This window comes from Notechis scutatus, chromosome Z (assembly GCF_049901735.1).
Source record: "Notechis scutatus isolate UNSWTSFEM ecotype Mainland chromosome Z, rNotScu1.2, whole genome shotgun sequence".
NCBI lineage: Eukaryota > Metazoa > Chordata > Lepidosauria > Squamata > Elapidae > Notechis > Notechis scutatus.
The window spans coordinates 25,431,255-25,448,040 of record NC_142025.1 but is presented as its reverse complement, the minus strand read 5'-3'; the positions used below and the strand labels follow the sequence as shown (position 1 = coordinate 25,448,040).

Here is a 16,786-nt window from a genome sequence, read left to right as displayed (position 1 = left end):
GTTTTTCATTTTGGCAGGTTATGGGTTTTGTGTTTCTTCCACACTTCTGAAGGACAATTTTCATTGTGTTCTGTCATATAACCATTGAGTTGACCAAAATGTTGCACTTCTGGACTAAGAAACTGAAATACTTACATATTCTTTCTAATATGTAAGTTGTCTTCCACAATAACAATAACATACTTCACAATTCTGTATTATTTAGATTTATGTTTTGAACTACACTTTACCTCAACATGGTGAAGATGTAACGAGGACTTGCAGCATCCTTGCCACCATGAAGCCTAGTACCAAACTGACCAATAGGCTGTAGCAAGCTGACATTATTACTTCCAACAAAGCTCTGAGCCAAATTGACAATTGTCATCATTAATGCTTGCTAGAAGAAAATATTAAAGTAATGTTACTACCAAAGGGAAAAATCCAACATTATGAGTCAGTATAGAATAAATTGCGGACAAAACTACTTAATGCTCTAACTATGACAGGGGCTAGAAAAAAGAATAAATAGCCCCCTCCATTTTGAAAAGACATTTATTATCAAGTTATTATCATTTTATACATTATTACAAATAACAATGTTGATGATGATCATGGTTATGAGGAATTTAGATTTCAATGGAACATTTTTCTCTCTCTCAAGCTTACTATAGGTGAAGCAAAAAGAACTAACTTTCAAATCTGCCTACTTTGCTTTGCAAAATTATTCTTCCAAAATGGTCAAAATGGATAGTTTTTTCTTTCTATACCCACCTCTCCATGGTGATAAGCAGACATTTCTGCCACAGAACCAGCCAACTGAGCAACTTTAACTTCACGTTTATCATTTCTCTTAAAGCAAGTATACAAAACTTTACGTTGCCCTGGTTTAAAGCCTTAATTAAAACAAAAAGAAAAAGAAAAAAAATCAAACTTGTACTCTTTCAAAGTAAGAAGAGATACTTAATTAAACTGCACATTTAATCAGAATATCTAAGTTAATTTATATATGTTGAATGCAGCAACAATTATCTAGTAAATATAATAAATTGTAAATTTATGACTTTGATTTCTGATAATAATAAAGTTAGCAAATTTAAGGGTAGTTTTATTACAATTTCATTTGTAAAGAAAAAGAAGGTTGGTAAAATAAGGATAAAAGTGTTAGGGGCAATGTGCTGATATTGTCAACTTACTTAGAGAGTGCAATTGCTATTGTTAAAACAACTAAGCTTCTTCTAGATAAAAGGCTAATGATGAAAAAAGAACAGAAAAATGCAAATAACAGAATTCTGTGTTCCAATATAATTATATATTTAAATCACAAAAAGAAGATACTATATACCATAAAAGTACACTCACCATCAACAAGAGATGGGATGGATCGCTCATTATCAGAGTTGGAAAAGAGAATCAGCTCTTTGTTGATAAAGTCATTATAAGTGAGATGCTTTGTTGCAGTCCCATACAGAAATTGCTAAAATAAATAACAGTTATTATTACTTTGTAACAAGTAACATTATTTGTTTCTCCTTAATATTCCAACATTACCTCTGGTAATCCATGCAACCGACGTTGTCTTCTATCTTCCATGAAATTTGTCAACCATTCTTTTCTGTCATCAATTTTTTTCTTACTGAACGCCTACAAAAATATAACACAGACTGCTCACGACTATAAAATAGATCAGGGTGGCTATAAAACACCAAGTTTTAATCAAGGCCCAACAAAGATATAAACTAGAAATAGCTAATAACTGCTGGTATAAGCTATAAACAGAATAACTATACACATGACCAGAGGTCAGAAAATAGTGTTTTCTATTGTATCTATTCCATGCTACATTCTAAAATATGCAACATAAGCTAATAGATGACACATTTTTTAGAAAAAGTCCCAACTTGAAGGCAATTTAGTATAAGACTTGTACACTTAAAACATGTAGTAATTATTTAAATTAAATGTCCATATTTTATCATTGTTTATAGTTTATTTTTATTCCCAAATAAAGAAGATAGAAAAGAGAAAATGGCCATTTATTTTGTACTCTTTTTTCCAAATAAAGAAAAATAGTAAAAGGAAAAAGGACAAAAAGGAAAAAGCAACAAAACATCTCTAAAAAAACATTTTTAAACCTTGAATCACAGGAAAAATATTGCTCATTCTTTCCATGATGTTGACAAAGAATTAAGACTACAATACTAGAATGGCAACATGTCTTTGCAGATTCTCAGTCATCCAGGTCATGGTTGTCCCAAAGGTCCTTTTTCAAGAGACAACTGGACCAATTATAGCTGAAGTAGCTTCTTGGATGAAAAGCAAAACATCTTCAAAATAAAACAAGGAAGTCCAGATGCCTCTTAAAAAGCACCTTTGGGATAAGAATGACAACATTTTCTGCTGCAGAGAACACTCTGTCCAGTAAATTTATAGTAATCCATGTAATTATTTATATCACATTGAAATAACCTTTACTTAGCAGGATCCAACTTTTATTTAGATCTAAAATATTTAAATCTAAAAATAAGGAGATAATTTATGAACAAGTGTGATAAAGGATTTAATAAATTTGGAAATCAGTATCATAGTCATAGTTGTTCTTGTTTTTCCCTTCCTATTCACAAGATCAACACAAGTGACTTTCACTATACCCGCAAAACTTTATATGTTTTCAACTCAGGTAACACAAAACAGGTAGTCCTCGACTTATAATCAGTCACTTAGCAACCATTCAAAGCCATGGCAGACTCCCCAAAAGGTATTTATAATCTAATTTCAAAGTTAAGACTGTTATAGCATTCCCACAATCATTTGCTTTTACAATTGATTGCAGACATCCTTCAGCACAACTCCCCCTCCCATCCTACCCAGAAAATTCCACACAAGCATTGGGTCTGTTCTGGCATCCTATCAGGTTCTACACCCTCTTCCCCATCTTGGTCCCAATCTATCAATTATATTTAAAAGTTCTCCAGAGCAAAGGAGATTAGGATAGGGAAGGGAGTGGACTATTGTTACTGGGCCTCTTCATTTTGCTCTGCTGGCATTAGCTGAGCAAAGAAATTACTAATGCCAGCAGAACAAAACAGAGAACAGCAAAGAGCCTCTCCATTTTGCTCTCCTGACATTACTTAAGCAGAATTCGCTATTGCTGGTCCAGCAAATAGGACCTCTCCACTTATGGAAAGTTTAGCTTTTCTTCTCAAAACACAGGCCTCAGTTGCTTGGAATCCACAGGCAGATGTCGTTTTCCAAGCTGGTGCTTCTGTGATCATGCTAGGCAGCCACAAACTGCTTCTTTGGGCAAAAGAGTTTGTAGCTGGGCTCAGAAAAAGATAGCCAGTTGTGAGATTATGGCATCTGTCTCCTTCCCTATCTCAGCCACCTGAGGTCTGTAGATTTTCAAAAGGCAAGTGTGTGATTGTGATGAATATGAGTGGGAAGCAGGCCCAAGTAGCTATGGTGATCCCAAGGGGCTAGAAGTGAAGCATGGGGTAACTCCTGGGGTGGGGAGATCTTGGGAGGCCTGAGGCAGTGGGGCTTGAACCTGCATGGGGCCTCCAATGATCTCCCTATCTGGGACACACCATGCTTCACTTAAATATCTACACGTTTGTTAAATCAATGCATTCAAGAAAGCAGGAATGAGGAATGATTAAGAAAAGCAGTTCATTTAATGGGCTGGCTCCATTACAGTGATAACTCGAGGTCAAAGACAAGACAAATACAGCATCTCATAAATAGCTCCATATTGAGAAGATTCAGTTTTTCCTAATAAAATCTTTTCAATGTAATACATTTATATAAAGGTGCAACTGATGAAAACTACACTTCATTTTAAGTTTCATCAGGAAGTAAATGTAGTTATTAGATAAATTCCAATTTGCTGACTAGAACCTAAACAACATAGATGTAGCATATTCTCCTTGTCTGAAGAAAGAAACAATTTAAATACTCTAAATGACTGGCATTCACTGTCATTTTATAAAACTGGGGAAGTATTCAGGAAAGAAAAGGAAAAGGAAAGGATCAAGGAGATCAGATAAGGAGAACATTAAAACAGAAGGCCAAGATGAACCCTCTGCTGTCATCTTCTTGATAATGAAGCCTGAATATATATTGAAACCCAAGACCTTACTCCTTGAGTAAAAATAAATAATTTAGCTAAACTGGTTTGATTAAAGTAATTTGGAATTTTTTCTTGGTGATCCTGCAATTCCTTACATTCCTGTGTTTCCCCAACAAATTCCTTTCTTATATCTAATGGTACATTGGTTTTATAAAGAAATTTTAAATTAAACATTTAATTTATACATTACCATTACTATTTCAGGATTAGTACAGTTTGCTTAATTTTGTGTTTTTACCTTTGGGCATATTCCATGCAGTCCTCTTTTAGGATTTAGTTTTTAGATTTTCACCTAATTTTTAAAATTTAAATAGACTGACAACATACATATACAATTTTTCATCCCATGAAATTTTACAGATGGCAGAAGTCAATCTTATGACATTTTATTTTATTTTATTTTTGTAAGATTAGAAAGTCACCCTCATCAGAGTTTTCTTTTACTGTGGTCTCTTGCAGATTTTTGCCACATAAATGTATATATCACTGCTTAATAATCAGATAAGACATTGTATTTTGTCACTACAAAATACAATGATTTCAATTGGTTTTAATAATTTAAATAATTAGAATTAGAAGAAATATATATTCAGCTGATATTTACCAATGTAATGGCTGCATCATCTTCAGGACCAGCATATCGAAATAAAATCCGATGTCTTTCCATATCTGCAAAATATTCTTTTGCTTCTTTAGCAGTGCTAGTGCCTAAACCTAGTTCAATTGGAAAAAAAGCTTGACATTTCAATCTATAGTTTTTCTCAATGTATTACACAATAATTTAATAATCAGCCAAGAACACTAAAAGTATAGCCAAAATAGTTAAATATTAATCCAATAGTGATTATATAAAGATTTAATTTTTTTAATCAAATTAGTATTGCAAATGAGAAATCAACTAAATTTCAATTAATTCATTTTAAAGTGTATTTTGGATTAAAAATATTTTTGAGAAAAGAGAAAAGGAGTTTAGTACAAACCTTTGTAGTATTTTATTTTCCATGCTTTATGATTCTCCATATGTTTTTTCCATTCATCAAATTCAGGAATACTATAGAAGGAAAGTTCCTGTTTATTTTTACTTGCCTTAAAATAAAGAGAATTTCAATTAGATTTTATTTCATAATTCTTCCTGTGTTTTATAAAAAAATTACATATGATACTTGTTATGTTTATTTCAAATATGATTTGGGCCAGCAAAACACCACCTCGACTTATAATAGGTTAATCCAAATGCAGCTCAAAATATTTAACATGTACATATGCTTGGCCATATATGCCATGTCATTAAAATGAATAATATATTTATTTCAAGATTTTCAAGGACTGGATATTGAATAATAAAATTAGGACACTTGAATGAATAGTGTCATACACAAAACTTTCCATGATTCTCTAACAGATTACTATTTCATACAATAAATGCTGACATTATACAAAGAAATAAAAGCAATAAGTTTATATTAAGCTTTATTTCTGTGCAATAAAGGATTGTGCCTATGATATACAATCTAAGCCAGAAACACAAATGCTAAGTATTTTATATACAACTTTTGCTGAAGCAAAAAAAAAAAGTTATTTTCTTAAGTCTTGAATCATTCTTAAATATAAAGAAATATGCTTGAATATTGGATGAATTATATTCATACTTCATTTCAAATATTAAGACATAAATTTTACCTAAGATTTATTACATATAGCATGTACACTGACTATATTACCTTTACAATTGGAGTAATGAATTCTTCAAGGAAACCATGTTTCAGAAGTGAAGGCCAATTGTGATGAATAAAATTGATTAGCAAACCCTTAATATGTGATCCATCTTGATCCTGAATAAAAAAGGAAAGATGGCTAAATATGATGAATCCTGAATAAAAAGAAAATATGACTACACAAGGGATAACTTTTAAAAATGATTCTATTTTTACTATTTAAATAATTCAATTAAAATTCATATATCTATAACAGATAACAGATAATCAGAGTTGGAAGGGATCTTATAATTCATCTAGCCCAAGAGGGAGACCCTAAACCATTTCTGACAAATGATAGTCCAATCTTTTCTTGAAGGTCTCAAGAGATGGCGCTCCCATAAATTCCGAGGACAAGCTGTTCCATTGGTTGATTGTTCTCACTGTCAGAAAGTTTCTTCTTATTTCCAGGTTGAATCTCTCCTTGTTCAGTTTCCATCCATTATTCCTTGTCTGGCCTACAGGCGCTTTAGAAAATAGCTTGACCCCTTCCTCTCTGTGGCAGCCCCTCAAATATTGGAACACTGCTATCCTGTCTCCCCTGGACCTTCTCTTCACCAGACTAGCCAAGCCCAGTTCCTGTAACCGTTCTTCATATGTTTTAGTCTCCAGTCCCCTAATCATCCTGGTTGCTCTTCTTTGTACTTTTTCTAGAACAGTGGTTCCCAAACTTTTTCAGTCCACCGCTCCCTTGGTGCTACAAACTCATCCTCAATGCCCCCCACCCAGGGGCGGGATTCAAATTTCTGTGGGCATGGCCTAATTTGAGGGTGTGGTTTGCTGGTCACATGACTGGGTGGGCATGGTTTACTGGTCAAGTGACTGGGTGGGCGTGGTTTGGTGACTGGCAAACCAAATACAAGTGGTCCTCACTTAATGGCCAGTTGTTTAGCAAGTGTTCTAATTTATGACTGGCCTCCCCATAACTACTTGACGTATTTTTGGAGTTTTGAACAGAATTTAATCAGAGATGCTTTGCCGATTCTTGTTGATTTGTTTTATTTGTATTTCTTTATTTTATGTTGCTGAATTGCATTGACATGTGTGTCCCTTCTTGTGCACAGTCCAGAAGCTTTTGTAATTTTTTGCAGCAAAAATTACCAACCTCTGGCTTTGCTCTACTTTTCAAACGTACCGTCACTGCCGCATTCTAGGTGCCGGTCCCGCAGGTCCACCCCATTGAGCCCGCTGCACTGGAGGGACCTGCCCAAGCAAGTCTGAGCAGAGCAGTGCACCAAATCAATGGGGTAAGCCTGGGAGAGGGAAAGAGAGAGAGAGAAAAGAAAGAGAGAAAGAGAGACGGAAGAAAAGAAAGAGAAAGGGGAAAAAAAGAAAAAGGGACAAAGAGGGGGGATGGAGGGATGGAGAGAGACCTGATGCATCAGATTGAAATGAGGCCTAGTTTAGAGGCCCTTTTCCACATTGAAACATCTTTGCCGCCATCTTTGCCAGCAAATTGAAACATCTTTGGCTTCTATTAATTAAAAGTTTTGTGGACAAAACATGGCCAAGACTATCAGGAAGCTTTCACATTTTGTTGAGGCTTTAAACAGGATCCATTGGACCAGACCTCCACCCTAAAAAATTACTTTTCCCCAATGTATTACAGTACCAATTCTGAAGAAGGCAGAACCAAAATATACTGGTAAATTACAAGGAGAACACACACAAACACACACACTCCCTTCTAACCTTGCTGGAGAAGGTGATTGGACTAGAATAGATATCTCACTTATATTTCTCTTCCCTCCCTCCCTCTTTATTTCTTTTTCTTTCTGTCCCTTCCTTCCATTCCCCCTCCCTCTTTCTTTGTCTGTCCCATTTTCTTTCTGTCCCTTTTCTCTTTCTCTTCTTCCTTCTTTCTCTCTCTCTCTCTCTCTCTCTTTCCTCTCTCTTTCCCTCTCTCAGGCTCACCCCATTTACTTCGTGCACTGCTCCGTTCGCACTTGCTTGGGCAAGTGCCTCTGGTGCAAGGGGCTCAATGGGGTGATCCTGCGGGCCTCGCTCCGAACGCAGTGGTGGTGGGATGTTTGAAAAGGAGAGCAAAGCCACTCTGGCTTTGCTCTCCTTTCCCAATGCTGCGTTTGAGGCGAGGCTCAACATCTTTTTGTGTGGTGACTAAAACTGGATGCAGTACTCTAGGTGTGGTCTTACTAAGGCTTTATAGAGTGGTATTAGTACCTCACTTGATCTCAATTGTATCCCTCTGTTAATGTAGCTTAGGATTGCATTAGCTTTTTTGGCTGCTGCTGTGATCTATGATCACTTTGAAAGCTACTTAGACTATATTCAGATAAATATGCTTATTCAGTGTTCTATTACTTCTCTATCTATATCTATCTATCTATCTATCTATCTATCTATCTATCTATCTATCTATCTATCTATCTATCTATCTATCTGAGGGAGATGAAAAATTTAGAAAGATAAATAATATTTTTTCTGTGAGTCATGTGAATGTTAGTTTTAATAGCAATATCAACTTATACACTGCTTCATAATGCTTTACAGCCCTCTCTGGTTGTTTACAAAGTCAGCATATTGCCCCCCACAATCTGAGTCCTAATTTTACCGACCTCAGCAGTATGGAAGGCTGATTCAACCTTGAGCCAATCTGGATTGCACTGCCAGCAGTCAATCAGCCTGCAATACTGCATTCTAACCATTGTGCCACCATGGCTCTTTAAATACAGTTTTTTTCTTTTTATAGATCCAGGATTCAAGCAACATATGCACAATTCTTCTCTCTCTCTCTCTCTCTCTCTTTCTCTCTCTCTTTCTGTGTATATAATACATGAATGCTAAAAATACAGTGTATAACTGAAAATATATCAGAAAAAAATAATGGCAGAAAACTATAAATATATAACCTATTAAAAACTTTAAAAAATTGAAGAAGCTTCTTAAAAATGATCAGAAATCTTAATATCCAGAATCAATCACTTCAAAAACTAAAATCAATGGAATAGATATGTTGACATGTTTATGATGTTTATTTTAATAAATAAAAATAATATCAATGTAATAATATCAATAATATCAATATATTAATAAATATATCAATAATATCAATTAGTATAATGTACATAGGTTGTCAAGAAAGATGTCAGCAAATTAAATAAAGTCTGAAGGATAATAAAGGCAGTAAATGTAAATGAGGAGCAATAGAAAGACTCTAAGCAAAGAAAGGATTGCATGATAGATATTTAATTTTAGAATTCAACTGACCTGATCAGTCATAATCATAATTTTGCCATATCTTAATGTTTTCAGAGACTCTGGATCTTCATAACTTTTCTTATATTGTAGACCAACTATTTTTATAATGTTATTAATTTCTGCATTTTCCATAATCTGTGTAGAAATGTAGAATTAAAACAAGCTATATTAGTGAATACATGCATATACATTAGCTATGCACTCAACAACTCTTTAAATGACATATTTTACCTGTTTATGAGATGCCTCACGAACGTTAAGAATTTTTCCCCTGAGTGGAAATACCCCATATCTATCTCTTCCAATAACACCTAAACCAGAGACAGCTAAAGATTTGGCAGAATCTCCCTCAGTTAAAATTAATGTACAATCCAAAGAATGCTTGCCACCTACAATATAATGAAAAGAGCCAAAAAAATCAAAGTAAGGGGATTGAAGTAATCTTCAGTTAAAGCCTAAATTCTTAAAATAGAGAATAGCACATTTTCAGGAAAAAAAAATCATTTTATTAAAAAATACAGATACTTGATATGAACTTGCTTTTTAAATAGCATGGCTCTTTAACCATGGTATAACTATGTTCAGTATTAATCTACCTATGCTGAAAAATACTTCTTTCTTCCAAATATGTTCAACTTAGCAAGAATATTACCTGAAGCATGTTCGTAGTCATTAATTAATGACTTTGGAGGCATTTGTATTATTATAAAAAGTATCCCAAATGATTGTTAGCTCTTACCAGCATCATTAGCATCATCAAGTTTTGGAATGCCTTTAATTTTACTATGTTTCACCGATGAACATTTTTTGTTCAGCTGCGTCTGTGCCTTGAATTTCACCCAATTCAGTATACTTTCTACAATGCCACAGTTAGAAGCCTATAAAAATTGAATTCACAGCATATTGAAAAATACCAGAAAAAGGCTTATATTAAAAATAAAGAAATATATCAAAGCACTAAAATCATTTTTTTCTTTAAAAATATCTGTAAAAGTAATCTGTAAGAGTTTATTCTTTACACAGCTTGATATTTCCTTATTTTTATTCTCATAATTAACAGCAATAACACTTAGACTTATATATCACTCCACAGTACTTTATAGCAGTGATCCCCAACCTTTTTGACGCTGCGGCCCGGTACCGGCATCAACTGGGCGCCGCCATCTTTTTTTGACGAAAAAGTGCTTCTGGTGACCTCACCGGAAGCACTTTTCATCAAAAAAGATGGCGGCTGCTACTTCGGTGAGCTTTTCGGGTAGAAATGGCTTTCTACCCGAAAAACTCACCGAGCGCTGAGCGCCGCCATCTTTTTGATGAAACGTGCTTCCGGTGAGCTTTCTACCGGAAAAGCTCACCGGAAGCACTTTTTACCAAAAAGATGGCGGCGCCAGCAACCAGCGCCCGGTAAGACTTGTTCCCGGACGGTACCGGTCCGCGGACCGGCGGTTGGGGACCCCTGCTTTATAGCACTCTCTGAGCAGTTTACAAATATTAACATGTTGACCTCAATGATCTGGGTCCTTATTTTACCAATCTCAGAAGGATGGAAGGCTGAGTCAACCCTGAGCCGGTCAGGATCAAATTCCTGGCTCTGAGCAGCCTGCAATATTGCATTTTAACCATTATGTCACCAGGCTCTTTCACATACCACTCAAAGAGTCACAAAATTTATGAACTGAATTGTTTGTTATATTCCCAAAATTAGATAACACTTTGCAAGATAGTTAATAAACATCAGTGCTTATTATTAATTAAAAAGGAAATGCATTTCAAATATTAGAGCATTATTCTTGTATTACTTTTCATTTAGTCATATTAAGAATAATTTCTGAAATGTAAACCACATCAGGGATTTTACTTTCTTTAAAGTTGGTCAATGATTCTTCAAATGATTATAGTTATGAAATAAATATGCAATACTTACTGCTTTAAAAAACTTTTCTGATAATTGACATTTGGACCCAAAACTTTTTGGCTGGAGTGTCATATTCTCTTTTGTTTGAGAATCGAAAGAAGGGTTTTCAATAAGACAATTAATAAAAACCCATATATGGTTCTTTACCTGTTCAAAAATAATAATAACAAATAAATGTACACAAGTGAAAATCAGAAAACAAAGATATAGAAATAATGAAGCAATCTTTTTTGGGAAATTATTTCAAAATATGAGCATCAGCTTACCTGGAATGGTTTTACTGAAACACCAGCTTTGTTCTTTTTTTTAACCACCTCTATCAATTTTCCAACAATTTGATCTACCACATAATCAACATGCCTACCTCCCTTAAGGTAAAAAAATAAAAAAAAGTTAGCAACAATAACAAAACAAAATTGTGTTTTAGAACTTTGTGTTCTAATAATAAGAACATTTTCACAATAGGACCAAAGAAATGTCAAATAATCAAAAGAATGCCACACACCCTGAACACATTAGGAATGTTACTACTCTCACATTGAAATATTTTTAATTTATATGTGCTTACCACATCTAAAATTTATATGTGGTACACACATATGTGAACATATTTTTTATTTTTACAAGTCCATAAACTGCACAATAGAGCTTCACAACTATATTGAAGTAAAAAATGTTGGGAATATTTACTGTAATACAATAGATAAAAACCCAGTTTTCATTGCAAAAAGTTATGAAATGGTTTGCCATTATATTCTTCCTAGCCTGGCCCAAGGTCACCTAAAGTGGCACAAGAAATCATAGTGTCAACTACTATACCAAACTGTGTCTCAAGGGTTGCAGCATGGGTGGAATTCTACCAGTATGGACAGATTCTATAGAACCAGTTGTTACTGTGCAGTTCAGAAAACCGGCAAATTGCACCACTGGCTGGCCCCTCCCCTCCCCCTTGCCCCACCCAGTCACTCCTTATCTCACATGCAGGCCATCCAAATTGCCTGCATTGTGCCTTTGCCTAAGTTTTGGTAAATTGCTATTTTTCCTTCTTTTCTCCCGACAATCAGCTGTTCTGACTATCAGTTGTGCCGCACAATTTAGATTAGCTAGAAAGTAGGAAATCTTCGGATTTCTTGCATTCTAGCTAATCTAAGTTGCTGTTGTACTGCTTCCCCTTCGCCCAGGAGGCTTCCCTGAGGCGCAGTTAGGGGTGGTATTCAGGGGGGTGGGGGGTGGGGAGAAGTGGTCTGAGAGCAGAACTGAACCTTCCTTAGGACTGAAGCTTCTATTTTTCAGTGCAGAATCAGGCAGCAGATTGCAGGAAGGTAGATCTGTGAGTGACTCTGTGATTCTGTGAGCAACTCAATCTGCCTGCCTGCTTTGCCTGATTTTGGGTAAAAGGGTCGTTGGTTCTTACCTGATACAACCTTTCTCGTTGGGTGGAGATAGCATCTAGGATTGGATTGTCAGTTGCTGCTAGCTGATTGGACTGAGTCTGTCAGATCTGTGAGGATACTCCTCTGTTGCCAAGGGTGCCCCAGAAATTGGTGAAGGAATAGTGACAGACTGACATATTTTCTTTGTTTTTTAAACAAGTTTTATTCAGTTTTCCACATTTTAACATCTCTTTTTAGTGAACAGCATGATCATAGGTTTCACATATACATACAAATATGACCAGTTAAATATTCAATTTTTGTATTCTATTTCTTATCTTAACAATGCTTTTATACATTTTCTATTTTATTATATTATTCCAAATGCTTATCTCATTATTTAATTCACATATATTAACTTCATAATTATTATACTTTAGTACTTTTAACTGTCACATTTGTATATTCCTCTTAAATTCTGATTAATAACACTCCTATAAATTGGTTCCCCCCCTAAAATACCAGTTTAAGTGCACCACCTCTAAGTTATATATTAATTATCTCCCCTTTTAAATCCCATTAAATGCTTAACATTTTATTACCTAGAACATTAAAATTAATAATCCCATTTAAAACTACATAACATATATAACTCAGATTCTGCATGGTTTCCTCTTTTTAATTTCATAAGGTTTATCTACAATTTCAGAAAAAAGGACATATTAATCTACTCATTTAATCCTAAACCCTGATGTTAATTCCATTTCAGCTCTCCTTCTAGATCATTTCATTTATTTCAGTATATTTAAAATATTTCAAGATATTTAATAAACATATTCCATTATTTGTTACAATTATCTCTATGCATAAAGGAAAAGAGCATTGAATTCCATTATCAAAAAATAGCAGTTCTATTTTCCATTTTATCAATCTGTCTCCATTTCACAACTACAAATTTATTTGTTACCCCCCTAGCACCTTGCAGAATCCCCTTTCCAAATATCAATCAGCCATTATCTCTATGTCTAATTAAACAATTTTTCCCACTTTTTTAGAATTCCCATATTTCTTTGTTCCCAAGTCGTTTCTTATCCCTTCTTTCCCCTTGTATTTTCCCCTTTATTCTTTCACTCCAGTTTTTATCACCCTCTCTATTTATAACCCCCTTCCGCCCTTTGAATTTCTGCTGATTCTTTTTCCCTTTTTTAATTTTCCGAATATTTCCCTCTTTATTCAATTCCCCAAATCTCCAATATTTATTTCCAACTCTTTTTCTCTTTCTTTCCAGAGTTCTTTTTCTCAATGGTAGTTAAAGATGGCCCCTTCTATGATTTGCTCCATCTCCTCTTCTATACTTTCTTTGTTGTTCATACTCTGCAATTGCATTTTCAATAAATTTTGAAGCAAAGCCCAGCATTTCACCTCATTCTTGTAATATTTCTTTCATGTTTCTAAGTTCCATTTTTAATGCCAGAAGAGATATCACCATTTTACAGCTTTCTAATTAGCAATTTAGTCCAAATAGTGTCTTTAAAGTTAATTTCCAACAGTCAACTTTTATTTTCTTCCTCTCAAGTTTTAATCCTCAGATAATCCAATGCCCAATCCATATCAGAATCAACAATTGATCCAACGGCAGAGTCTTTCTGTTTCTTTGTTTCAATTTTTCAAAGTTATTGTTTTATTGTATCAATCATCCTTACAGGTTTTGAGAAACAGTCTTTTGAAGGAAAAACAAGTTAGATTTAACTCAGATGGCACTCACTCTTTGTTCTGACAACTCCACAACCCCTTTTTTCTTCCCAATTATTCAGAGCTTTTAAAACCACAATCCTCCAAAAAGGTCAAATCCAATTGATATTAAATTTTCTCTTTAACAATCTATAGTTCAGCTTTATTAGTGCCTATATAGAATCAAAATATACTTGTCCAAATTGATTAGATGATTCCTTCTCCATATTCTACCTTTCTCGGGCCCCGCCGCTGTCAAAAGCAATTCACACCTTTTTTTCCCTCTTTCTATTAGCCGCTTTAAGTCCTTTCTTGAAAATTCTTTGAAATGTTAACCCTGGGGTTACCTTCCATTTAATTATATTGTCCCGTTCCTCCTGCTGTTCGCTTCTTTCTCTCTCTCCTGCACAAACTTATTCCAGTCTAATCTTCCCCTTCAGGATGGCCATTTTAGACCACCGCTTCAGGCATCTTCGGGAGGGAACAATTCCCAAGCCAGGGAGGGGATTTGCGACTCTCCTCTACCCAGCTGACGGTCTCCCCTTCCTCTGCTGCCGCTACGAGATGGCTTCTGCCCCAAATCTGGTTGATCGGGGCTCCAAAGCATGGACCAAAGCCATGCACAGTCACAGTCAGCAGTCCGTCTTCGGAGAAGTTCAAAGCCAGAAGTCCAGACTGACATATTTTCTTGTTGTTGTTGTCATGCTCTATTGCAGCGGTTGCCAACCGGTGGACCATGAGAAAATTTTGGTGGGCTGCAGAGAAATCTCACCCCCAGAGCACCCCCCATAGCAATTAATCCAGGCTGCGCAGAAATACAAGGCTGCACCACCCACATGACCCACGTGGGAACCCTCCCTGCCCACTCACTCCTTACCCGGCAAACTTGCCTGCTAAATTGCTATTTTTCTGACCATCAGCTGTTCTGCTGTGCCAGGAGATTTAGATTAGCTAGGAAGCAGGAAATGGTTGGATTTCTTGCTTTCTAGATAGTCTTTAGATCTTCGGCTGTGTTTTTAAGCACAGCCGAACCTCCCATAGGATTGAAGATTCTATTATTCAGTGCAGACTCACGGCAAGCAAATTTTATGTGACAGACTGAGCTAGCCGATGGCAGATAGATAGATCACTGAATGATTCTGTGAGCAACTCAATCTGCCAGCCTGCTTTGCCTGATTTTGGATAAAAGTTGCTTTTTTATATAAAAATTTCAATATTTACATACATGATGTATTGTGAGTTAATTTTATGAGTTTGCTTGCTAGCAAATTTTATGAGTTTGCTTGCAAGCAAATTTTATGTGACAGACTGAGCTAGCCAATGGCAGATAAATAGATCTCTGAATGAATCTGTGATTCTGTGAGTAACTCAAGCTGCCTGCCTGCTTTGCCTGATTTTGGGTAAAAGTTCTTTTTTTATGTACAAGCCATACCCAGCCAGTCAGATGACTACCAAGCCACACCCACAAATTAGGCCACTCCCACAGAACAGGTTAGTGGTCCCTGGAATTTAAACTTATCAGTTTGGTGGTCCCTGAGGTCCAAAAGGTTTGTGACCCCTGCTCTACTGGATTCAGAACAGACTTCCATCAGAGTGGGGCTGGATGCTATCTCCACCAAACAAGAAAGGTCGTATCAGGTAAGAACCAACGACCCTTCTCCATTATGGTGCAGATAGCATCCAGGATTGGGACATGCCAAAGTTGGCTGTCCTACGGGCAGGACTAGTTCGGTCCGAATCCCTTAGACAAGGTGGACCTTTTGAAGAATTCTCTGTCCAAAATCTGCCTCCAGAGATGCAAAGGAGTCCAGTTTATAATGTTGATGAACAGAGAAGATGAAGCACAAGTTGCCACCCTACAAACCTTCTCCAGAGAGACCTGAGTGGCCCACACTGACAATGTGGCCTCACTTCTTGTCGAATGGGCTGTTACTCTTGGAGGAACTGCAAATCATTGGGATTGATAGGTTTTGAAGATGCACAGTCTGATCCACCTCCCCACAGTCATTGGAGTGACCTTACAACCAACCCATGGTAGAGGGTTGAAATAATACAAAAGGAATTCAGACTTCCTGAGGGGAGAAGTTTGTTTAGTGTATATACGAAGGGCCCTTCGAACGTCTAGAGTGTGCCACCTGTTTTCTAAAGTATGAACAGGCTTTGAACAGAAATCAGGTAATATCAGTTCCTGGGCCCTGTGGAACCAAGAGTTCACTTTTGGCATGAATGAAGGGTCCAATCTCAAAACAACTTGGTTGGGGTGAAAAATACAAAGATCCTTCCTGACAGATAAGGCAACCAAATCCTTCTGGCCAAGATGGCCACCTTATAAGACAAAAATTGCAGAGAAGTAGATCTCAGTGGTTCAAATGGGGCCTCAGTCAGCGGATGCAGTACTTTAGAGAGGTCCCATGTGGGGTATCGATGGACCACTGGAGACCTCAGATTTGTAGCCTGTTCAGAAATCTGTGGACATTAGGATGCCTAGATAGGGATTCTGAGCCCCACAAAGAAAGTACTGAAGAGAAGGCCACCCCTGCCACCACAATGTGTTGGGTGACAGGCCCTTGTCAAGTCCTTCTTGAAGAAAGTCCAGCACCTGGGCGACTGAGGCCTTGGTAGGGCCCATCCCAGATCGAGAGCACCATTCACAGAAAGCCCTCCAGGTCACGTCATAAATGCGATT

At 36.2% G+C, this 16,786-nt stretch overlaps 1 protein-coding gene across 1 annotated transcript in view; it reads right to left on the bottom strand.

Annotated features, from left to right (window-relative positions):
• The window catches only part of TOP2B (DNA topoisomerase II beta), a 64,500-nt gene that overhangs the window by 26,884 nt on the left and 20,830 nt on the right, over positions 1-16,786 (bottom strand). Inside the window, exons 9-20 of the mRNA XM_026688449.2 lie at positions 11,263-11,364; positions 11,006-11,143; positions 9,821-9,959; positions 9,313-9,470; positions 9,091-9,216; positions 5,830-5,940; positions 5,089-5,194; positions 4,713-4,822; positions 1,531-1,623; positions 1,342-1,456; positions 754-875; positions 231-379 (exon numbers count right to left, since the gene is read on the bottom strand). Of these exons, the coding sequence (XP_026544234.1) occupies positions 231-379; positions 754-875; positions 1,342-1,456; positions 1,531-1,623; positions 4,713-4,822; positions 5,089-5,194; positions 5,830-5,940; positions 9,091-9,216; positions 9,313-9,470; positions 9,821-9,959; positions 11,006-11,143; positions 11,263-11,364 (1,469 nt within the window). The remainder of the gene's footprint in view (positions 1-230; positions 380-753; positions 876-1,341; positions 1,457-1,530; positions 1,624-4,712; positions 4,823-5,088; positions 5,195-5,829; positions 5,941-9,090; positions 9,217-9,312; positions 9,471-9,820; positions 9,960-11,005; positions 11,144-11,262; positions 11,365-16,786) is intronic.